Source organism: Ursus maritimus, unplaced genomic scaffold (assembly GCF_017311325.1).
Source record: "Ursus maritimus isolate PB19 unplaced genomic scaffold, ASM1731132v1 scaffold_51, whole genome shotgun sequence".
Classification (NCBI taxonomy): domain Eukaryota; kingdom Metazoa; phylum Chordata; class Mammalia; order Carnivora; family Ursidae; genus Ursus; species Ursus maritimus.
The window spans coordinates 61420-86931 of record NW_024426675.1 but is presented as its reverse complement, the minus strand read 5'-3'; the positions used below and the strand labels follow the sequence as shown (position 1 = coordinate 86931).

General features: G+C 40.8%; 4 gene segments (V, D, J or C); all 4 read left to right on the top strand.

Annotated features, from left to right (window-relative positions):
* Positions 1 to 1551: 1551 nt before the first annotated feature.
* LOC121100927 lies at positions 1552 to 3508 on the top strand. The segment is given in 2 exon segments: positions 1552 to 1709; positions 1870 to 3508. Coding segments are annotated over 2 exon segments (411 nt in total).
* Positions 3509 to 11112: 7604 nt separating this feature from the next.
* LOC103682250 lies at positions 11113 to 11951 on the top strand. The segment is given in 2 exon segments: positions 11113 to 11215; positions 11340 to 11951. Coding segments are annotated over 2 exon segments (381 nt in total).
* A 6637-nt stretch (positions 11952 to 18588) lies between these two features.
* On the top strand, positions 18589 to 19754 carry LOC103682249. The segment is given in 2 exon segments: positions 18589 to 18773; positions 18962 to 19754. Coding segments are annotated over 2 exon segments (642 nt in total).
* A 3675-nt stretch (positions 19755 to 23429) lies between these two features.
* Positions 23430 to 25240, top strand: LOC103682248. The segment is given in 2 exon segments: positions 23430 to 23675; positions 23836 to 25240. Coding segments are annotated over 2 exon segments (411 nt in total).
* The last annotated feature ends 272 nt before the right edge of the window (positions 25241 to 25512 follow it).

Here is a 25512-nt window from a genome sequence, read left to right as displayed (position 1 = left end):
CCAAAGGGCAAATACTGACTTAAAGTATCTGTCTCCAAGAAGAGGGAAATTCACCCAAAGAAGAATCTGGGAATTCTATCCTGTGGAGGATGGATGAGTAGACAGAGGAAGATTCTTAGAATGGAGAAATTTTACGTATGTAAAAACACATTTTATATTCACAGACAAATTTATATGTTGATTTTGATTCTTCATCATAGTTGTCCCCAGATTTTCAAGGGTGTGACATGCGGATGAGGACTGTATTTACTCTGCACAACTCCAGAGGACCAGTGAGTATAAATCGTAGAAAAAAGGCTTCCTCGTATGGAGGTAAGGTAGTCTTGATTTCCCAGGGATCCTTTCTCATGATCACTAGCATATTTGTACTGTACCCTAGAAACATGGCAATATTTAGGCTTTCCTAGATTTTTTTCCATACAGATGTAATTGGAAAATATCCAGGTACTAAAGTAGTTGAGGAAGGGTGTTTGGCAGAAATGGATAATTCTGGAAATCTACAGGACTGAGGAACTTTGTCAATGTCTTGGGAAAAGGACACTGGAGTGGAGTCTGGGAGAAAAATAAGAGTGTGGAATCTGAAGCAGCAGAAATCTCTATGCTCAGAAAGTTGCCTCACACTTTAGAGGAAATTCCACTAAGGACTTGAGCCAGTTACTGCATTTAGGACCTGGCATTCCTTTTGATACTAGAAAATAAAAGCATCTGTAGAATAAATTTATATATGGGTACGTTTTTGAACCTGAAGCCTGATGTATTCTGAGATTTTCTACTCTTTCCCCCAATGTTTCCAGGATATAATCCATTTAGCAATAGGAATAGATTTCTTAAAGCATGCTGGATTTCTCAGCACAAATCAACCAGGTCTATAGGTCAAATTGTTTCCTAACTCATGGAACTTTTCCTCTGGCTCCTTTATCATTGAAATTTTTATGACTGTCATCTTAACTGAGGGAAGAATCCACATTTTGACTGTTGGTGCTGTCAATTCTGTGGAAATTGCAAGGTCACAGGAGAGACCAGCTTAGATGAGCAGAGTCTGAGATCAGAGGGATTGGAAATATCTAATCTTTGGCTTCCTTGTTCCTTTTAGAGTTTTTCTCCATAACAGACAATTGAGGAGGGTAGATTTGGCAGAAAGGGAAGGTTTTCTATTTTCTTTGCTGAAGGGAGTAAATCTTGATTCCTTCCTGATATCAGACACGTGCACCAGGCCCATCACGGAATAAACAGCGATAGCATCTACCTCTTTTCAGCTTACTATCAGTGACTCAGTGGTGCTAAGAGGTATAAATCTTGATCTCCACATTCTCGCTGTGCACTCCATCCCTGATCTAACATATAATTTGCTTGAATGATTGCCGCCTTGCTGCAGGTGAGCCCCTCAGAGGCACAGGTGAGGAGAAGCGCATTTCCCCGGTGAGATCAGTAGCGCTGTGACCACAGACGGAAGTGCACCTGCGCCGACACAGAACACGTGGAGGGCTCGTTTTCGTGCATCTGGTGCACTAGACTGTGGCAGGAGCAGGGCCTTTTTCTCATTGGCTGGGGGACCATATGGGAAAGTCCTCTGTTAGAGGAAGGGGACGGCCTGGCAAGAGCAGGAGCTGAGCTGGCTGGAGGCTGCAGTTCTGAAGCTGTTCTAACGGGAGGAGCCATGAGGACATCCAGGGGAGCTTTAATCGTGTTCTCGTGGCTGCAGCTGAGCTGTGAGTTGACAAGTATGGGACACGGAGGATATTAGTGGATGGTCTTCAGAAGTCAAGCCTGGCTTTACTCAGGTTTCCCCCGTTAGTGTAGAAAAGAACATTCTGAAGCGTAAGAACCTGGAATCTCTTCTCCTTTCTCTGACCTTTTCTTTCTGCACAGGGTTCAGCCGAGGAGAGACTGTGGAGCAGCGGCCTTCTACCCTGAGTGTGCGGCAGGGACGCAGCTCTGTCATCAACTGCAGCTATTCAGACAGTGCCTCAGTCTACTTCCCTTGGTACAAACAAGAACTTGGAAAAGGTCCCCGGCTCCTTATAGACATTCGTTCCAGCATGACCACAAAAGAAGACCAAAGGCTCACTGTCTTACTGAACAGGACGGCCAGACATCTGTCCCTGCACATCGCAGACACGCAGCCTGAAGACTCAGCTGTGTACTTCTGCGCGGCAAGCACACACTGTTCCCCAGACACCTGCTGCCTGCACTCAAACCTGCCACCGGGGCAGCCCCCTGGCCTTTGACACAGACCTTCAAGGATAGCGTTTGTGCTGTTGTCTGTCTGTAGGTGGAAGCTAATGTGTTAGATGTTAAAGGCATACAGTAAAATATTAGACTGGAGATGACCCAGACAGGGTAGGAACATTTTATGAATTATTCTTGTTTTTGGATTCTTGATGTGATTTAGTAATGTTTTACTTTGAAATTCGGGGTTTAGAGATGACTTTACATTTGCTATTCAGACTCCTGTCATACAAACAATTTTTAATAAATTAGCACTTCCTATTATGGTTAAGCCTTTAACTCTTGTCTTTCAAATGTTGCAAATGTTATTTTTTGCTTGTTATAAAACATTACATGCTAAATATTGAATATATGCAAAAAACAAAATATGAAATTGGTAATTCTGTACCCGGATAATTTATTACTAATGTTTGGTTTACTCTCTTCTTAAAATCTAATGTAAGTAGGATTCTGATTTTTTTCACTTCATGTTACATCCTGAATTGAGTATTTCTCAATTTTAAGTCTCCTCCTCCAACACCTGCTTTTTAATAGCTTCGTGAGAGATTTTCAGAAGTCACAATTATGTTTTAAATTTTCTTCTTCTTCTATATTTTTGGCAAAATTTGATAGCTTTTTCTATGTATTCTGATTATTTTCTTGTTGAGAAAAATATGAGTTGGAATTTTCTTTAGATCAGAACGATGGTATGTATTATTTGTGTATTTAAGGGAAATCAGAAAGAAGTGATTTCTTCAAGATTGTGAATTGAAGATTAGGCTCTTTTCAAATTTTTTTAGTATGTGTTCACATTTACACTATTATGAATTAGAAGGGAAAGTTGTATCTTTCAATCATTATTATATAGCACAAACTTTTCTACAGAGTTGATCATCAGATATTTATTAAAGAAAGAAGGAAAAGATGAATTCTGCTATATATTTAAAATTTTTATTTAGGCTTTGCAATTAAATTAAATTTATAAGTTAACTTGTGATTAATAAAATCCTTAAAGTCTGTATGTGATTATTGAAGAACATAGTATTTCTTTCTGTTTATCTATGTCTGTCTCAATAACGGTCAATTGTTTTAAGGTAAATAAGCTTTTTTCTAGCCATTTCATTTTTATTGTTACCTACACTTGAAATATTTCTTCCTGGAATACGCGGGAACATTTTTATACATATTTATCATGCACCTTACTCAAGTATTACTAGTGGACTGCAAAAGGCATTGAGATTAATATTTATTGTAGAGATATCTTGCTACAAATTTCCCTGTCTTATTTTCATGTCTGAATTAAAATATTACTTCTGCAGTTTTTAAAAGTAATTCTTTTAGTGTTGAAGATAAAATCAGTCTAAGGAAAGAGTTTGCATAAATAATTCATTCCCTAAGTCTCCCACCCCTGCTCAGGGTAGGCTACTTTCAAGTTATCTCCTATTTTTGCCTAAGGATGGATAGAACTGGTGATTTTGTTTGACGAGAATGATCCCTCCTGACTGAGGTACGGTTGTCAGTTATGAGCTAACTGGTTTATTCTTCTAGGGAAGTCATTAGGTTCAATTAAGTTTAAAATATCTGAATAAGAAATGTCAGTATCGTAGCCCAACACCAACAGCTTTGATTACTTATTATTTGATTACGCCACTAGCTCCCGTCCAGTAGAAGCAAGGTGACCGTTGATAGGTCCATTTCTTCCAAGCCTGATGATGGAAGTGCGGCTTATATTTTACTGTTTTATTTCTTCTTAAACCAAGCTAGAAGAGAAAGAAGGTACAGTTACTGTTAGCTTAACTGCTTTATCATACTTAGGTGAGAATGTATTCAACAGAAGAAAAGAAAGGGCTCCAGCCAGAGCGTGCAGTCACATAGCTTGGATACAGACACATTCAGGATTTCAAACTTTATCATGGTTAGCGGATTTGTTTCCTACTGTCTCTGAGCAATTCGTCACAGGCTTGGTGGCTTAAAATGACAGGAATTCTTTCTGCCATTATTCCGAAAGCAAGAAGTTGAAATTATTTTCACAGGGCCGATATCATGATGTCAACAGGACTGTACCCCATCCAGAGGCTCTACGGAGAAACGTTCCTTGCCTCTTCCGGCTCTGGTTGCTGCTGGCATTTTTTGGCTCGTGACCACATCACCCAATCTCTGCTTCCATGGTTTCACTGAGTTCTCTTTTTCCTGGCATCGAGCCTCCCTCTGCTTCTCTCTTAAAAGTGTGCATGTGATTTTGTTTGGACCCATATTATCCAGGATTATCTACCCATTTGAGGATCCTTAACTTAATCATATTTTAAATTATTTTTGTTTTTTTTCCTCCATTTTTCACCTAATTTTTTTTTTTTGATACCACTTTGCCTATCACAGTTGGCATGGCTGGTGCTTTCTCTTCCAAACTGAGAAACTGAGAAAATAATATACGTATATATTAGGCAGAGTGGAGTCATGAAAATAGAAACCACATCAATTATTTTATGTTCTCGGTGTTTGAGATTTTTATTAAAGAAACTATATAGAACAATGGACTATTTGGGTGTATAGTTATATCTGTGAATATTGAATTTTAATATACAGTATAGACTCATATAACCGTGATATGATCATGATACAGAACAACTGCATTGCTCCACTCAAATCCCTTGTTCTATAACTTTGTAATCACGCTCTCTCTTATGCGTAATGTTTTATACACCTTGCTTGTTCTCTCAATGGAATACCAATCACTCTGCTCCTTAGAGAGAGGAGGCACATGCCATGGGCACATGCAGGACCTTGGCCTCTCAGTGTTTCCTATTCCTGATTTTTGAACTTTTATTTTATAGAAATAAGCTATCGTTTCAAGTGTTTGGACTCCTTTAAAGATTTAATATATAGTTCTAGGAAGGAAACACCATAGCAGTCAATAATGGAGTGGTGCAATGGAGCGTTGGACCAACTCTCATATTCAAGTTGAGACACGTTCTTCATATAAGTCTAGTTATACCAACTCTATTCTAAATCTTTCTCACATTTTAAGACTAATTTTATTGATTAAAAGTCACTGTAGTCGTTGTAACTGGGGTATGGTTATTATTTGGCTTTTCCAGGAGTTGACACAAAATAATATATCTGATAATGTTTTCCCTCTGTTGCACTACCAATGGCTTAGTAGAAGTGAATGATGGCATTAGGATGGGTAGTGTCTCAAATAAAGGCTATACTCAAGTTATTTTAGTACTAAAAGAACAAAGTCAAGTAATTTAGAAATATGTAGCATTTATTATTAAAGTGGGAATATATTTCTAAAAGGACAAAAGAAAGAATCTACAGAGGATTATGATAACCAGTGTTGCCAACCATCTGGGGATATGTCTTCTAATGGCCTTGGATGGAGCTATCTGCTTCATGCAGTAATACATTTGTTTCATGTTTCATGGGTTGGCACTCACTTCTGTGAACTGTCTGCTTCTGCTGATTCTCTTGAGAACCTCAGTTTAAGATCTCTAACATGAGGGGCACCTGTCGGTTAAGCCTCTGACTCTTGATCTCAGCTTAGGTCTTGATCTCAGGGTTGTGAGTTCAAGCCTTGCGTTGGGCTCCAAAATGGGCATGGAGCCTACTTAAAAAAGAAAGAAAGAAAGAAAGAAAGAAAGAAAGAAAGAAAGAAAGAAAGAAAGAAAGAAAGATCTCTAATATGAACAACATTTTCCATTCCTGTCAATGAAGGATGGGTGATGCCAAACTAGTTGGTACACACGTAACCAGGGATCCATTTCTGATAGTTTATCTGCTGAACTGGTAATAAAAAGTGCTTAATAAGGTCACTTCACACGTCTTAATGGCAGTCTCCCTCTGCGATTTTGTTTAGAGCTGATTAAATGAAAGGCCAGGAGAGCACTCTGTGCCTGAGATGAAAGGAAGAGTCAAGGGTTTATTTATCTAGTTCAGTTTGTGAAGAGTTGGGTTGGGACATTCTGAGTTATGTGGGCTACAGGAAGCAGTTTATGGTAAGACAGCACAGCACTTTATGAGGGAAGGATCCAGGGCTAAGGCTAACATGTCCTAGCCCACAGGAGCCCAAGGGTTTCTGCTATAGTAACTCATTTCAGTTTTCATATTCCATTTGTTGTCTCCACTACAAGAGAGGATTGGGGATGGGGGTGATAGGAGAACTGAAGTTTCTGTGTGAGGGCTAACCTTACCTAACTGTCCCAGAGAAATTTGCTCCACTATATAGAGATTAATTGAAATCGCACAGGTAGTAAACACAATATCCAGTTGACTTTTAACTTTTGTGATTACTTTTGTGATTGTGTAAGGAGAGAGGGCTTCAATCCATGCAGTAAATAAAATACTATTATTAGTACACACACGTAGCTCATGAAGGGAATGAAATTGTGTAAGATCCTTTTGGAGATACTCAAATACTTCCTTGGGACAGAATTCCAGACCATAGTCTACCTTTCCAGATTTTATGGGATTTTGTTGGTTCCAAGACAAGGCGGGCATGAACAGCTCCATTGTCTGCTATCCCAGAAAAGTTTCCCTGCCAGTGTTTGCTTAATGCTGCATCCAATATGTCCCTACTGTGATGTGTTGTCTCTGGCAGATTTTGGTACGTGTTCATTGGAGATCATTCGCCTCTATCAGGCAGCTGTCCTGACTTTCATATAGCTGGTTCTCATGGGTCAAACAAATCAACCATTTTTAGTGATTCTTTACAAAATTGGGGCCAAATTTTCCACAGCTAAGATGCAATTATTAAACTTTTTCCATGGACTTGTCTTTATGTTCTGTAAGAGGCTCTTGCATAAGAACCTTAATCAGAATGGTATGTTCATACGATGAGCTCCTCATTCTTTCCTAGCTTTTACAGTGCCTTTTGTATTGTAAGACTTTGTCTTTATGACAAAAAACTTTTTGAACGGCATGAAGGCAGTCAATAATTCATATATTTGCCGTCCCTTTCTAATAGGATGCATGAGAGGGTTAAGAAAATTAGAAAGTTAAGAAACCTCGCTGTCTTTTTAGTATTTGGAAGCTGTGACCTACATTAAAAACATATTGACTGATACTGGCTACATAATTTTTTTGTAAAATGACATGCCCCAGAGATATCCACTAGTTCAGTTACTTGAATTAACGTTGCCTCTGCTAAGGGATTAGGTTTTATAAAGGGGTCTGGAGTACTAATTGCATGACCAGTCTGGTAGTGTCTTTTTCAATGTTTAAGATAAGATTATTAAAAAATCTATTCATTCAGCATTTGGTGGGGGAGTGTCCAAAAGATCTGTCCTGCACATGGACATTTCTTGAATGACAGAAGCACAACCACGAGATTCCCTTCATTGAGAAACGTATTAAAGTTGAATAATAGGAGGAGAAATTAATAATATTTCCCATTTACTCAGGCAGCTGGGCATTTTTAGAGAGTCATTTAGAGGCATTTATAGGCTATCCCCTAGAGAGCAGGCCAGTTACTGTATGTGGTTCCATCCGAGTTCACGGAGACATATGCAGTGCGCATTCTGAAGATGCCTCAACCAATTTAGCTGAGGCTACAATGATTTTGAGACAGGGATGTTAAGCCTTGGCTACCGTATCAAGAGACAGACAGTGACAGGCAGTGGATCTTTGCTGTTTGCCATGATGCGGAGGAATATCCTTAGGGTACAACCTTATTTTTAATGTACATACCCAGAGAAAGTTTTATTACAATCAATTATTAGATGATCAACACTTCTGTGGAGCTGTATGGGGTCACCTAGGGTATATTCTCTTCAGAACTGAGCGTACAAGGCATGGGAGCTTACTGTGGTTCAATTGAGACGAGGGCAAAAACATAAAGGCAAAGGTTTGATAACCTAATGACCAAACTCTGGTGTCTATTCTGGCCTTTGTGGGCAGAGCTGAGCTGTGGAAACGAAACCGTGAGGAGAAGGAGACCTCGGTGACAGGATCTATTGTCTGAGGGCTGCAGCCTGAACTCTTCAGCAAAGAGTGATTAGATTTTTCTGCTTTTGGCTCCAACATCGGCATCTGAACAGACACAGGTCATGAGGAGGAACACTGGCATAACAATAGGTACATTGAAAGAGCGACAGTGATTATCTAAACACTTTGTCTTCTTATCATAGTGTGATTTCTTTCTGGCTTAGGTGAAAGAGCAGCATAGAGGGTGTGAGGTTACAAGGATCCTAATCTTGTGTTTTTTTCTTACTCCATTACATGGAGTATTTTTAAGTGCCACCCACCCACTTTCATCACAGATGCAATGATTGAACACATCATAGTTAAATCATCAATCCTCATTTCAATATAAAATTAAACTCACTTATTTTCAGATGTAATTGTTTCCAAGTTAAGGATTGTTGAATGCAAAAGGATGTGGGGTAGTGAGACTCTCAGTGGGACACAGAGATCTATGACAGGACCCACACAACTTGCTACACCAGGAAATCCCTGTTTCCTATTCTGGGGCCACAGGGGCACATAACCCAGCAATCCTTCCCTCACTCTGTCAGGCCCCCCTCACAGTGCCAAGCTCTGATATTGAAGAAGAAGACATTTTCCATCTAGTGGAACATGTTGCTCTCCATGCTTCTGAAGGTGCTCATGGCTTTCGTGTGGCTAGGTAAGGAGAGCCCCTATGGGAATGTGCCTGGTCTAGGATCTAGAACAGGGGAGATAGGCAGTGTTGTGTGTGTATTGTGGGAAGGAGGGATCGTAGCATGTAAACGAGAAGTTCTTTGTGCCACATCACTTATCTTGAAACCCCTGATTGCATTTCCTCTAGGTTCTTCTCATTGGCTTAAAACTATTTTGTTTTTTTTTAAGTGTAGATAATGACCTCCCCCATCCATCCAGTATAGTGTTACACTGTCTATTTTCAATCCAGCATCATCCCAACCTATTTGGCTTTCTCCCTGTATATCAGAATAGACATTTGTAGCTGCTTGTCCCGAACTCCTTTCTAGTGTAGTTTTGAGGCAGGTTCTGACAAAGTGATTTGGAAGGTGGAGGAGAAGAGAAGGGATATGTGGACTCACAAATATCCAGGTCTGAGTTTCGTACTTCACTCTGCATCTGGGAAACCGTTCCCATGTTGGCTCTGGACTCATGAAGCTCCGTGATCTGATTCTCTGGAGAGTGGCCTCCAGGAAACAGCCTGAGCTAAGCTTCCATCTCTGTGTCTAGAGATAAATGTTTAAAGGCCCTTACAAAAGATGTGTCTGTCTCCAGAACTTCATCCTGATAATCCTCAGAAGCTTTTTGTTTTATTTTGTTTTGTTTTATAAAACAAGTGGTCATAAAATGGGAGCTAAGAGAGTGCTTGTTTTTGTCTTTGGTGCATTGTAGAAAAAGAGTAGTTTTTTAAAATTTGTGTAGTCACAGGGACATTTTCGCACGTTAACTGCAGACCTTTGCCCCTGATCTTTGACTACCATCTTGGCCGGGGGGGGGGGGGCAGTTATCACAAATGAAATCTCACAAACCGGTGTGGGACTGACTGTAAAAAAAAACCATGGTGGGGAGCTTCAAAAATTACAAACTCGTGGGTCTCAATCCTGTAAAATATGAGTCCTGGAGTTAGTGGTGGGATCATAGAATCTGTAATTTGAAATCACTGGTACATTGGTTTTACTATTGGCTATTGTGTGATTATAAGCTGTTATGTCTTTAACAATTTCAAAAGCTGGGAAGAAGAGAATCCTAAATCATGTTCCAGGCATTTGACGTCAACCCACATCTTCAGGGTTCCTTACCCTGTGGAGGAAAATCATTTGATTAAAGTATGGCAACATAACAATACACAGGACGACAGTGAAAAGCGTCCTTGAGGCTAGATATCCACTAAGCATATAAGATTAGCACTTGTTGCCTAATTCACATATACAAGTTATGTTATATTAGAGTCATTGAAATTGTAGAATAAGGTATTGATCTCAGATAATTTCTATAGGGATTACATAACTGTGATTATCATTTGTTCTGGGTAGGACTAATCTTTTTCACTTTTTTTTTAAAGATTTTATTTGTTTATTTGACAGAGATAGAGACAGCCAGTGAGAGAGGGAACAAAAGCAGGGGGAGTGGGAGAGGAAGAAGCAGGCTCACAGCAGAGGAGCCTGATGTGGGGCTCGATCCCATAACGCCGGGATCACGCCCTGAGCCGAAGGCAGACGCTTAACTGCTGTGCCACCCAGGCGCCCCTAATCTTTTTCACTTTTTAAATGATTTTGAAATGCAAGGATATTTGAATATTGACAAGATAATGGGAATTTTTCCTCCTAAAAAGCTTTTATTAAAAAGATTGCATTCCTTACAATCGGTATAATTTAAGACTGAGGATATATTGTATTCTAGTAGTAGTGATTCCCCAATCAAAGTCTGTTTATTCATTATTTTTGTCTAATTTAACAAATATGTAGTGAGTGTGTAATGAATGACAGTCTCTGTTCCACATGCGGGGGGCAGGGCTGAAAAGTGAAGAATAATGACTTGACTTCTTACTGTTTCCTCTGATTTCAACTAAAAACCCTTTTCTGACATTCTTTTGGATTATTGGCTGGCTCTGAATGAAATTATAAAAAATTGTCTTAAAATGTTTGAGAAAATGAGTATCTTCCCAGCTACAGAAACGCCATGAGATGCTGTGTTAAAGAACTTCCATGTCAGGTAGTGTCTTAAGAACAAAATGGACCTGAGAGGGCAGGATTGCTGTTGTTAGACTTCCAAGGGCACCTGAAGACTGACATGTGCCTCATGAAGTCAGGGATGAAACACATGGCTGACTTGGGGAAGATTCTGGCCAACACGCACGCACTTCAGTCCCCGTCCACCAGGGGGCGAAGCTTCCTACCACAATCACATTTCCTGTGTGAAATGTGGGCTTCCCCTCATCATTTCTCTGTCACTCCAAGGTTTCTTCATGGTAAGAATGAAGAACATTATTTAGGTGACACTGCAGAGATGAAGTGTTCTCCAGGCTTCGTGACTGTGGTACTCTTCATGCTTGGTAAGTAAAATGCCTCTTAAAACTTGGGATTCTTTCTTCCATTGTGTCTGCAAAATCTTTAACTCTAATTTTATCCCAGAGCTTTATGCTCAAGGTGACACAGGTCTCTTTTCTCTATCTTCAGGACAAACCCATGGAGACTCGGTGACCCAGACGGAAGGCCAAGTGACCATCTCAGAAGATGCTTCCCTGACTATAAACTGTACTTATATAACGACGAGTTTCCCCACTCTTTTCTGGTATGTCCAGTATCCGGGAGAAGGTCCACAGCTCCTCCTGAAAGCCTCGAGGGACCAGGAGAAGGGAAGCAATAAAGGATTTGTAGCCACGTACAACAGAGATTCCAAATCCTTCCACCTGGAGAAAGGCTCAGTGCAAGAGTCAGATTCAGCTGTGTACTACTGTGTCATGAATGACACAGTGACGGGGACTGCAGGGGGAGCTGAGCACAAACTCTGAGCAGAACAGGGGCCTGGATGCTGAGCTTCTCTGACCCACTATGGTTCCAGCACAGTCTGTGGTTGTCTGTCCCTCAGTGTCTGCTTGATACAAAATCATAGAGACGTCGAGAGTATAGGAACCAGAAGTCACATTCCCACCCCAGCTGTTCCTTAGTGACACTGAGGACAGTTTGATGCCAAGAGTACCTCAGCCAGGGCATAAGCAATTTCATGGTAAATCCACGTAACAATGAAGGGGTCTCTTGCTCATCCTTGCAGTGAACGTCCAGCCCCACAAGTTGTTCAGGGCAGCCTGGTGGGTGTTGCTGTGTCTATGACACTTTTAGAGACACACGGTGTGTCTGAGAAGGTGGTGATGTCCAGTGCCTTCCTGACAGAGTGTGGCAGGAGAGGTGATGGGAGAGCTTCAGCCCCAAACCAGGTTTCAGTAGAGAAAGAGGGGAAGGAAAGAAAGGAGGAGGAACACATGTACCCGAGCAAGGAAAAGAGAGTCCAGGGACCTCTGCCCTGCTTTCATTTCTAGTAAATCAGCTGGCAGACACAGGCTGATATTCAACATGAAGGGGTGGGGGCAGAAACAGAATGGAGGAAGTGGGTCATGTCCTGTTCAGGTAAATAGGTCAGTTGGCTTTCTGACAGTAGGAACTCAAGTGAGATAATTCTCAGCACCCAGAGAATATGGTGAGAAAAAAATGCTCTTGCCCTGATGTTTCTTAACAATATAGATCGATAGGTGACACTTGGGGGGAAATCCTATAGATTTCTCTAACTCCTGTTTTGCAACGTCTCACAGAGAGCCACAAATAATGGGATTGGAAGAATGCATGGGAGTCAGTGAAATTGTGCAAGGAATAATAGAAAAGCAATGTCTGTGTTTCAGTGCAAGCATTTGTCAATATTGTTACAATCTTCTTTAATTATTATCTCCTTTTCTGCAGATTTTATGAATGAGCTATGATCAGAATATTAATACATTCCCTATTATATTAGTTATATATTCTTGGTTTATAGTAATTTTTAATTTAATTGGTTTAAAATGTAAATTTTATTTTCAAACCTGTATAAATATAAATGCATGTGAAAATATACATTAAACCATTCAAAAGGGTGTATAATAAGTGTTTTCCTCCGAACTTGGGATAAACGCGGTAAACTAGGGTGGCCTGGCTTTGTCAGTAGAGCTGAGACTCCAGGTCTCATGGTTGTAAATTTGAGCATCTTGGTGGGTGTTGAGATTACTTAAAAATATAATCTCTAAAAAAAAAACCCATTATTAACCCACATTCATCTCTTGAATCCTCTAAAACTCTATTTAAAAAGATGGTAAAGACACATGAAAGGGCAGAAAGCCTCAAACACAGAGAGAAACAGGAAAGAAGCTCCTAGCAGGCAGTGCCTTCAACCAATTTTAGAAAATGAGCTGTAGATGGAGAGGGGCAAACCTGCACGAAAGACTAGAGAAGGGGAAACCGGGGCTGGTGTGGAAGCACCTCGGTGTGTGCTGTGCCCTCGGGAAAGGGTCAGGGAAAAGAAGCACCACACATTTTTGGAGAATTGAGGAAAATCATGTTGTCAGCATTGGTGCATGTGTGTGTGCGTGTGTGTGTGTGTGTCCCCATGTGTCCACGTGTGTGCGTGTGTTGAGGGTACTGGGGTGGAGGGAAGTAAAAGAAGTGGACCGAGTGAGAAAATGTCTAAGTCCCAGAGCAACCATGTACTCCACAGCCCTTTATACGAAGCAACGATCACTTCTAAACCGAGCAGAGAATTGGATGTTGGTCTTGGAGGAAGTGACAACAGCGCATAAAAAATTTCCTCAAATTTTGGGCATTACTAAGGCTTTTGATTTTTTTCTCACCAGTCTCGTTTTCTTTTAAGAACTTCATGGCTTGATAGCTCATTTCTTCTTAGCACTGAATAAGATTCTCTTGTCTGGCTGTACCATAGTTTACTTACCACATCTTCTGCTGAAGGACATCTTGGTGGCTTCCCTATTTTGGCAATTATGAATAAAGCTGCTATAAACATTTGTGTGCAAGTTTTTGTGTACAGGGACATTTTCCAGCCATTTGGGTAAACACCAAGGATTGTCATTGCTAGATCATTTGGTAGGAGTCTGTTCAGTTGTGTAGGAAACTGCTAGTCTTGTGTGCCAATGCGGTGTTACCATTATGCATTCCTGCCAGCCACGAATGAGGTTTCCTGTTGCCGGACATCCTTGCTGGTGTTAAAATAAAAAACAAACAGAGCAGCCTTGAAAATTCCCGGGCAGGGTGCCTGGGTGGCATGGATGGTTAAGCTTCTAACTCTTGTTTTGGGCTCAGGTCATGATCACAAGGAGTTTGGTATATAGTTTGGATATTAACCCCTTATCATATATGTGGTTTGCAAATATTTTCTCCCACTCTGTAGGATGGCTTTTGATGCTGCTGATTGTTTCCTCTATTATACTGAGCTTTTTAGTTTGATGTAGTCCCCTGTGTTATTTTTTCCTTTTGTTCTCTTGGCTTTTGATGTCACATCATTGATCATTCCCAAAAACAATATCTTGGAATTTTTTTTCTATGTTTTCTTTTCAGAAAAATAACTTTTAGGGGTGCGTGGGTGGCTCAGTGGTTTAAGCGTTCGACTCTTGATTTGGGCTCAGGTCATGATCTCAGGGCCATGAGATGCAGCCCTGCTGGGCTCAGGGCTGAGCCCAGGACTGGCTTAAGATTCTCTCTCTTCCTCTCCCTCTGCCCCCCACCCCAGCGTGCATGTACTCTCTTTCTTTGAAAGAACAAACAAACAAAAACTCTTAGTTTGTGGCTTTTTCTATTGTTTTGCTATTTCTGTGGTAATCTTTGTTATTTCCCTCCTTCTGTAGACCTTGGGCTGACTTATGCTTTCCCTATGTCCTTGAGCTGTAAGTTAGGTTATTTATTGGGGATCTTTTGTTAGGATATTAGACCTCCATATATAATTCCTAGGGGGATATCTAAGACAAAGGAACACTTTTATTTAGCAAACAATGCACTAAAGCATGCATATGAATGATAGGTTGTTAAAATGCTTAAGATATTTATATGTGTAGGTATGACTCCAACATTGCTCTTTGTGGTACATTTAACAGGACAGGAAAATTGACCCTCCTAGTAAGTAAATGCGATGTTCAGAAACAAGACAGCTAAGGTCTCCCTTGATTCAAATTTGATTTCTTGTGCAGAGACTGATTATACACAATTTTGATGATGGTTTTTCAACTTCTCTTAATGTGTTTTTAGAGGAATCAAAAATATATGCTTTCAATAGTTCTTAAAGCACTCCCAGGTGTGAACGAATGGAGATTTGAGGGACCACTGATGAATGTGTGGAGGCTTGTTCACACTTGTTTTTACCCCGTGCTCTATCAAGGTGTGGGATTTGCTTAGTTTTACTTTCATCCTTTTCTGTAAATCTCAATTTCTTCTTGGTATTTCATCTCTCCCAGTTTCTTCTTTTTTCTGTTCTCTCTTCTGTTGGAATATTTATTTTTTTTAACCTCTGTCTTTTCTTTCTTAGATCTTCCTTTTGCAGGCGTTGCCTTAGTTGGCCATCGAGGCGTTCTCTCAGCTTCGACTGATTCCATAGGACTGACATTCCTTGCGATCTCTATGGTGGGTGAGGTGGGTTTAGCAGGTGAGGAGGGGGCTTTAGTCTTTGCACACAGAGGCAGCAGGAAAATCCCATCCTATCCGCTCACCTTTCTGGGCTGTTTTCTTTTAGGTTTGTCTCCAAAGCAGTACATAGCAAGATTTTAAAATGTTGATTTGATCCAATAATTTCTTTTTATCTATGTTTTGGTTGCTGATATATTGGAGTCATTTCTAATATTTTGGTTTTGCTCCATATGCTTTTGTTTCCTTTTTTTTTTTTCTAGGCCGTCTTCTGTTGCACTGGAGAATTGTCTTTCTGTTCTAATGACAAGTACCCTTACATTGTGTGTGTTTATGCTTGTGCAAGTGTGCACGTTTTTCCTATGTCTGATTTTATTCTGTAACATTTTTCCTGTTATATACCACTCCCTTTCCTTGGGTGTGCTTGTTCTCTTCCTGATTTACTATATTTAGAAAACCTCAGTGTCTAGCTGCAGGAAACTACACACTAGGTGCCTATCAGGAAAGTAATTTCAGAAAGAGTTTATCAAATGAGCTGATAAACTACAGTTGCAAAGCACATTAAGAAAAATAATAGGAAAAGAAAGCCATCCAACACGATAATCAGAACATGAGTTCTCTCCATTCTTCCTCAGAGTTTTTCCTCTGCCTGGAGTAATTTTCACCTTGTAGGCTCATGGCTTGTTCCTTCAGTTCTTCCTAGTCTCTGCCCCTAGAAAAATATGTGCTTATAGTGAGGAATGCTTAAAACATTTTATTGAAGTGTAGTATTTCATATTTAAAAAAATCATCTTAACTACTACTCAGGAGGGTAAAGGATGTATAAATGAAAGCATATCCACAATATGGAATAAAATGGAACGGAGGATCTATATGGGTTAATACACAAGATTTACCTTTGAGTTTATAAAGCAAGTTACAGAAAGGTAGACCAGAATGTTTATTTGTATTATAATGAAATCTAAAGAAAATACTGTCCATTTCCTGGTGATTGAAATCTAGTAAATTACGTTGAAACATCAACCCCAATTGTACAAGATGAAGAACAACGTAGGGTAATAAGTGCCGAAAGGGTCAGAATTGGGGTTGGTAGTCAAAGGGATTTTAGTCTATAGGTAATGTTTTATTACTTTTAATAACTCATATATTCAAAATTCCTCCTATTGTTAAAAGTGATAAAAGTCATAAAAGCTATCATAAAGGTTTATGCATATTGTCTTCTATTCTTTCACCAAAAAGGGAAAGGGGAAAATGATTACATTCTTCATAAGATTTTGTACAATGACCCAAAGTATAAGCATTTCTACCTCTTTTGGGATCAGATAGTTCTTACTTTTCACTCCTCTTAGCGTCCTACTCATTGATTCTATTATAGTTATGTACATTTTTGCTTCCCCTGTAGACTGTAAACTAGAATTATCCACGTTTATGTATTATTTTTAAAAAATCATTCATTCATTCATTCATTCTTCATTCATTCGTAACTTTTATTTACATTCCAATTAGTTAACATACAGTGTTATAGTAGTTTCAGGTGTACAATAGAGTGATTCAGCCCTTCCATAGAACACCTGAGGCTCATCAGGACAAGGGCAGTCCTTCATCCCCTCGCCTATTTAACCAATACCCCGCCCTCTCCCTCTGGTAACCATCAGTTTGTTCTGTTTAATTAAGAGTCCATTTCTTGATTTATCTCTCTCTGTCTTATTTTTTTCCCCTTTACTTATTTGGTTTGTTTCTTAAATTCCTCATGAGTGAAATCATATGGTATTTGTCTTTCTCTGACTGATTATTTCCCTCAATATTATACTCTCTACTCCTTTCATGTCATTGCAAATGGCAAGATTTCATTCTTTTAAATTGCTGAATAGTATTTCATTACTCTTTTATAAATTCTTAGACCTAGGAAATTGCTCATCCCTGTTGACACTAAAGGCTCAGTAAGTATTTATGGATTTCCTTTGAACTAAGGTAATGAAATCAAATAAATAGCACAAGATGAGATTTACCAAATTATTTTCTGATATTAACTTCCATGCAATTCCATTTTAAAAGTAAGGTTCTTTCACTTTTAATCCTCATTCAATCAAAGCAGGTGTCTTCTTTTCTGACCATCTGCATTTCCTTCATCAGGAAGCTTGGAATGAATAGGGCTGGGGATATGTGTCTGCTGAGTTGCTTGGTCTGAAGGGGTCTTCGCTGACCTTTTCAGTCCTCTAGGGGGCACTGTAGGCCCTAAAAGAAACAAAGACTTTCTGATGGTGAAATCATTGAACAGTTAAAGAGAGAACAGAAATCATATAAGTTAGTCCAATTATAGATAGCAAAGATGGGGGTGAGGGGAGACAGGGTTTGTGTAAAGTTCATCTCAGGTTTTGAGTTCTGCCATTGCATAGCAACTTCAGACATCTGGAGGCCATGTCTCTAGAAATCCACTATGCAGATAATTCTTCACAGATACCAGGATAGGAATATTTCTACGCGTTGTGACCATGGAGACTCAACAGAAAACATCCCGTTACCTGTTGTCAATTGTTATGAATAAAATCGCCCAAACGTACTGGTCTTGAAATTATTTCAAAACTGCAGATATCTTACCTTTTCATGTATCTCTGCTGAGAGCAGAGGGAACAAGGATGAAGAGAAGAAGATAGGAAACAATAAAGAACAAAAAGAGAAGGATCGGAGGACAATATTGACTTTGAACAGCAAGGAGTGGCCTGGCCAGACTCAGCTGTGTGGGGGAGCTGGGTCCAAGAATTGCACAGGAGAAGTGGAGAGGTGAAGGTTAGAGAAGACACTATGCAGACATCTCATTTTCCACCAACCAAATTCTGATCGCAGTAATAATCAATGCAGATGGTGACTGTCTTGGTTTCTAGAATTGTCTTGATTTCAAGAAATTGTAGTTACTTCAACAATATATAATGCATGCTATCAGATTGTTTTCCTTTATCAGTATTTTCACATAACTGAATTCTCACATTGTATGTCAAACTATGCAATTTGGGGAATGGAGACACTCTTTGCTATTTTTCAAGGTTTTGTGTAACTCCCTTTAGGCCCTGAGTCTTCTAGGAATATCATTCACCTCTCCTCACACACACATTAACCCACACATTTCTTACATAAAGTGTTTTAAGAAAACCCCTCTGGTATCTTCGTATATTGGAACTATTGCCCCTTAGCTCCCTGCACTGTTGGCAAGCACAATCTTGGAGAGATCATGGTGCACAATCTTGGGCCACTGTGGGTGGAGTCTCGAGTTCCGTGAGTGACAGGGCTGAGGTGTGACTGGTGCTCAGCGGCTGTGTTGGAACGATTGACTGTAAGACACAGTTTCTCTGGACCCAGGACTCCACTCTCTGCACAGTAGGGGTGTCGGTAACTCGGCAACTAGACAAGGAATCATGAGCAGACACTGGGGAGCTCTGCTGGGGCTCCTGTGGGTCCACGTTTGCTGTGAGTGGGGGCATCCAGACGGGGCTGGGGAGCGGTCCGCAGCCCTCAGTGGTGGGGGGAGCTGACACTGAGCTCTGAGAGGGTCCTACAGCCCCGGGGGTGTGTCTCGGGACATTTTACAAGTTTGGAAACTGCATCGGTGACCCCCTGGAGACTTGACTTGTGTTTGTTCTTCTCTTTCCACGCAGGGGTGAGAGGGCTGGAGGTGGAGCAGAGACCTTCAGCCCTGAGCCTCCAGGAGGGAGCCGGCGCTGCTCTGAAGTGCAATTTTTCTAGCTCAGTGCAGAGTGTGCAGTGGTTCCGACAGAACCCCGGGGGCGGCGGCCTCACCTCCCTGTTTTTCATAGCTTCGGGCATGAAGCAGAGCGGAAGGCTCAACTGCACACTGAACACGAGGGAACGGTCCAGCGCCCTCCACATCGCGGCCTCCCAGCTGGAAGACGCTGCCTCCTACCTGTGCGCGGCGGAGACACAGTGCTGCCTGCTGATCTGGGGCCTGCACGCCAACTGCAGCTGCGCCTGTGCCCTGGCCCCTCTCTGGGACATCTGCACCCACAGCAGCCTTGGCTCCTTTTCAGATTTTCAGACCTATGTTACAGCACCTTTTCCCTCCAAAATGAGACCCATCAGGATTCTCATTTCACTTGCTTTTCTTGCCCTTTTTCTTCCCAGTAAGACCTTTGGAAGTAAAAATTCTACCATGGAACCATTGGAGCAAGTGATGGAGATGCCCATATCCCATGCCCTCGGAAAGCAGATCTCCCGGCAGGTAGCATAAAATGTGTGTGTATATTACTCAAACGGAAAAGGCTTGAAAAATTGGATACTCTTCAACAAATAGAGATGACTGAATTTTTTAGTTGCCATAGAAGGTTTTATTTTCAAAGAACAGTAAGGAGAACGTGTATGGTATTTTTAAAGTTTGTGTTCAGCTTTTTCACGCTGGGAAATGCAAATATAATAAAATAATTTTATTGAGGGTCAGACACTCTACTTGTCTTATTACATGTATTTTCTATTTCAGTAATGTAATACCCTGTAAATAGGTACCTTTATTTTATGCACGAATAAAGGGAAGATTTTAGAGCATAAGTGACTTGGTGGAGCTCATATTATTCCAAAGTTAGTGAATCTTAGGTGACATGAGAGCTTATCCTCTGCATATCTGATATACAGACTCTAAAGAATCACAAAATCTGAATGATTTCCTAATTTGTACGATGTGTTGACGTGTATCACTGACAGAAGTAGCCAATTCAGTCATTTCTAAATAGCACCTTGTGGGGAAGAGCTCATGGAAATTTTCTTTCTGTTCCAAGAAAATCCATTGTCCTTCCTTGCGTTTTGAATGAATCTATTGTCATGATTATGTAACATCATTCCAGGTTTGGAAAAGGGAGCAAAGAGCTTCCAGGATTCCCCTAAAGAACCCATCTGTGTTGTAGCCAGAGACAAAGACTGCTGACCCCAAACCCAAAGTTGAAACTTGCATGTGTAAGGATTCCAGCACAAATTGAATTCCAGCCTGCTCTGATTGTTATGTTGATGAAAGGGCATTGACAGGAAAGACTGGGTCCCTGAAAATTCAGAAGGAGATAAAGGGCAGACTCCCAAAGCTGGGAGCAGCCAGCTTCTTGATCATGGGACATGGGCAGTTACACAGCCCCCTGCTCTCCCAAGGAAGCCTGCTCTTGGTTTAATGCTGGGCCCTCACTGTCTTGAAATTCATAGTAATTTTATCTTTGTCCTTGTCCTTTCTAAGTGAGTCCAGTGAGTGGGAGGAGCAAGTGCCTGAGCAGAGAGATGCATGGGGCAGCAGGACACAGGCAGGAGCACACCCAGGCTCCAGGTCTGGGTCACGGCAGGTGGTGTGTGCGCTGAGCAGGGGGCAGGGCCACCTGGGATCTGTGGCTGCTTTGGACTAGCTGGGGCTTTGACGCCAGCAAAGGGTGTAGTGAATACTGTCAGGAAATTACTACAGAAGGAAAGTGTATTCATGTACCTTTCAATTAAGGGGTTTGGCAGGTTTTTACACAACAAAACACACTTATCGTGTGATCCCACAGTGGCTTCCTGAGTATTTACCCAAAGGGGTTGAAAACTTATGTCCACACACAAACCTGCACACAAGTGTTTTTCGATAGTTTATTCACATTTGCGAAAACTTGGAATTAGGCAGCATGTCCTTCAATAAGTGAATGAATACATGAATGGTGGTTCATCCAAACAATGGAATATGGTTTGCTGTTAATAAGAAAGGAGCTATGAAGCCAGGAAGAGATAAGGGAAACTTGCATGCATTTTACTAAGTGAATACAGCCCTCCTGAAGAGGCTACATAAAGTATGATTGTGACACCGTGACTTTCTGGAAAAGGCAAAACTACAGAAGGAGTAAAAGGATTGTGATTGCCAATGGTTGAGGGCAGCGAGAGGGATGAAGAGCACAGAGCGTGTTTAGCACAGTGAACCCACTCTCTCCAATGCTATGATTCTGGATGCATTCCTTGTACATTTGTTCACACCCACAGAATCTACAACAGCAAGAGTGAACTCTAGATAAACTGTGGCCTTTGGGTGACATGATGTGGCCAACTAGCGCCTTCCATTGTGAAAGAGCCACGGGGAAGGTGATAGTTGGAGGGCTATATACCTGTGTGGGGGCACGAGGTGCCCTGGAAGCCTCAGTACATCTGACTCATTTTTCTTTGAACCTGGTTGAGATGGTTGAAAAGAAAAAAGTCTTTAAAACATTAAAATCAGAGACACAAAACTAATGTGGATGAAGAGTTAAAGCATTTTAGAAAAATGTTTCCCCTAGAAACATTACCTGATGACAACTTTTCCCAGCTTTTTGAATAAAGATCCCAAATTTTCATCTTGAAATCATCTCAAAAATTGTATACGCATCCCTGGCTGGAAATTTTGAACCTCCAAACTAAAGTTCTAAGGAGAAAGCCAGAATCCAGTAAGCAATTAGGCGTTTTAGAACGTGCTTCTCGCTTTCCATGTTAGTAAGCTCACCCACCTCCTCTAGTTGGTCTCAACCGGGGGGGGGGGTTCTTTCTTTTTTTCATACAATACATATATACACAAGAAATATGACTCCGGTAACATCCAGCTTACCCATGGCTTAGCCATGGAGCCCCCTGGTCTCACTGTCTGTGAAGGGCTTTCAGTCTGTGAATAAAGTCTCATTTTAGTCCATGTTAATATCGATTTAGTTCTTGATACATTATTGATCTCATAGAAGAAATGAAAACCCAGACAGGATTTCATCCTGAGGACGGTGTCTTTGCTTCTGAAGAGTCCTCAGGGTGGGTTAGGGTCAACCTCAGACCCACTAGGTCCCGTGTGGTTGTGAAAATGGTCTTGGGGTCCATGATGGAGGTAATTTCACCCCACTCTGACACCAGTCCATTGCACACAATCAGTTCTCAATACATATATGCGTTGTTACATAGTATCAAAGAAATTTAGAGCTGGAAGAGCCCTTAGAAATCCTTTATTCCAACTTCATTTTACACATCAGAGACTGTATCCAAGATGACAGTATGGAACAATTAGGTAGTGAATAAGCTGGGCAAGAAAGAAAGTGGGTTTCCTCACTTTCGGTTTAGCATTCTTTCCCTTGCCTCCTTGCTGTAGGGTCATTGGGCTGGGTAGAGAAAAAATGTCTAATGGAAGCCCAGCCATATCTCTGCAGCTTGGCTCTGAGAAGATTGTGGCCCATTTAGTTTGAATGCCTGAATAGAGAGGTCCAATTTATGTAGATGTCTGAGACCTTGGGCAGGAAGGGAGACTCAGGCTGAGCCGCTGTTACTCTACCAGCAAACTCATGCATCACTCTCTGTCTCAGTAGGAGAGAGCCAAAGGTGATGGTGCCCTGTGAACACCGACGTGTGTTTCTAAGGACTTTCCCCCAAATAGCAAATATATTTATCATCCCAGGTGGACATTTCTTGAAGCTAGAAGGAGTATAATGAGCATAACTCACACATTGTCTGCAAAACAATCATTGGATATTTAGGGTTCCTGCTGCCGGCAGTCCATGTTCTTGTTAGTACCCTTCCCAGAGCACACATAATAGTTATGCTTCCCTGGATTTTTTTCTCATAGAGGTCATCAGAAGATTCTAAGAAATTCAAATGAATTAATTAAGAATGAGAAAGGGGTTTTGTAAGAGAAAGCTAATTCTGGAAACTCACAGGGTGAAGAACTTTATCAATGAGTCTTGGGGAAAGGACATTGTAGTGGAGTTTAGGAGAAATATGATGGAGTATAGAACGTGAAGCTGTGTTGGCCAGGAAATGGGAAGCATGAGAGAATAGGTCGTTAATACTTTAGAGGAAATTCTCCTGAGGCTAAGTCAGTAACTGCATTGGAGGACATGCCAGCTTTTTTGATTTGGGAAAATGAAACCACTTCAAGAATAGACTCATATGGTTTTATTTTCTGAGTTTGCAGCTTGATGTTTTCTCAGAATTTCTACTCTTTCAGTAGTTCGCATTATATAAGACACATAGCATTCAAATAGATTTCTCAAAGCATGTCAGATTTCTCCATGCAAGTTTGTCCTTCAGAGGCACGGGCGAGGAGAAGAGCATTTCCCTGGTGAGATCAGTAGCGCTGTGACCACAGACGGAAGTGCACCTGTACCGACGCAGAACACGTGGAGGGCTCGTTTTCGTGCATCTGGTGCGCTAGACTGTGGCAGGAGCAGGGCCTTTTCTCATTGGCTGGTGAACAACGTGGGAAAGTCCTCTGTTAGAGGAAGGGGACGGCCTGGCAAGAGCAGGAGCTGAGCTGGCTGGAGGCTGCAGTTCTGAAGCTGGTCTAACGGGGAGGAGCCATGAGGACATCCAGGGGAGCTTTAATCGTGTTCTCGTGGCTGCAGCTGAGCTGTGAGTTGACAAGTATGGGACACGGAGGATATTAGTGGATGGTCTTCAGAAGTCAAGCCTGGCTTTACTCAGGTTTCCCCCGTTAGTGTAGAAAAGAACATTCTGAAGCATAAGAACCTGGAATCTCTTCTCCTCTCTCTGACCTTTTCTTTCTGCACAGGGTTCAGCCGAGGAGAGACTGTGGAGCAGCGGCCTTCTACCCTGAGTGTGCGGCAGGGACGCAGCTCTGTCATCAACTGCAGCTATTCAGACAGTGCCTCAGTCTACTTCCCTTGGTACAAGCAAGAACTTGGAAAAGGTCCCCGGCTCCTTATAGACATTCGTTCCAGCATGACCACAAAAGAAGACCAAAGGCTCACTGTCTTACTGAATAAGATGGCCAGACATCTGTCCCTGCACATCGCAGACACGCAGCCTGAAGACTCAGCTGTGTACTTCTGCGCGGCAAGCACACGCTGTTTCCCAGACACCTGCTGCCTGCACTCAAACCTGCCACCGAGGCAGCCCCCTGGCCTTTGACACAGACCTTCCAGGATAGCGTTTGTGCTGTTGTCTCTCTGTAGGTGGAAGCTAATGTGTTAGACGTTAAAGGCATATAGTAAAATATTAGACTGGAGATGACCCAGACAGGGTAGGAACATTTTATTGGATGACTCTTGTTTAATAGATTCTTGAAGTGATTTTGTAATGTTTTATTTTCAAATTTTAAAGATGACTTTACATTTGCTATTCAGACTCCTTCCCTATAATAACTCCTTAGTACCAATATAACCGTCCTTATTATGGATGGACACGGAAACACTGTGTATCAAAACTAGCATTTATGATATTTCTGATTCTGAAACATAATGGGAAATACAGAAATACAGAAAGTGCAAATATGAAAGTGATAATTGTGTAATCACATAATATTGCTAATATTCCTTTTAGTCTCTAAAAATCCTTATTGTAATTATGATCATGGTTTTTTCACTTTGTATTTTGATTTGAGCATGCCCCACTTCATCAATTTTTTCCTTCAAAGATCTGCTTTATTTTACTTTATTTTTTTAAGTTAGTCATTTAACATATGTTTTAAAATAGCTCTGTGAGATATTTTATTTAATTACATTTTCATATAAATTTTGTTCCTCTGTATTTGCGGCAAAATTTGAGAGCCATTTCTGTATCCTTTGATCACTTTCTTGCTCAGAAATTGTGTCATGAATTTTCCTTTAGAGCCCAGGGATGGTATGTACTATTTGTGTGTTTGAGGGAAATTAAGATAGGAAGTGATTTGACAATGCGAGCTTCAGATAAAACCCAGAAATCTATTCTCATTTACAAAATTTTGTAAGTCTCTGTTCACAATTACCCTCTCATAGAATTTAGGAGACCAAATATTGTATTTCATTCGTGCTATATTTTCAGTAGGTAGAAGATACTTTTTTGCATAATTCCTTATCAGTAGCTGTTAAAGAAAGAAGGAAAGGAGAAATCTGCTCCTTACTCATAATTCTAATGTAAGCTTTGATTGAATTAAATTTATAAATTGATTTGTGAGAAATAAAAGTCCTTGAAGTATATGTCTGATTATTTGATTTTTTACAACATACTGTTTCATTCCATTTATGTGTCTCTTTCTTAATAATGCTCAGTTGTTTGAAGATAATTCAATTTTTCCTGGACTTGTAATTTTTTGTTATTATTATAATGAAAACTGATCTTTCTGAGATACATGGGAAAACTTTTATATGCATGTATCAGCCACCTTTTTTTTTTAAGATTTTATTTATTTATTTATTTATTTGTCAGAGGAGAGTGAGACCACAAGCAGGTGGAGCAGCAGGCAGGGGAG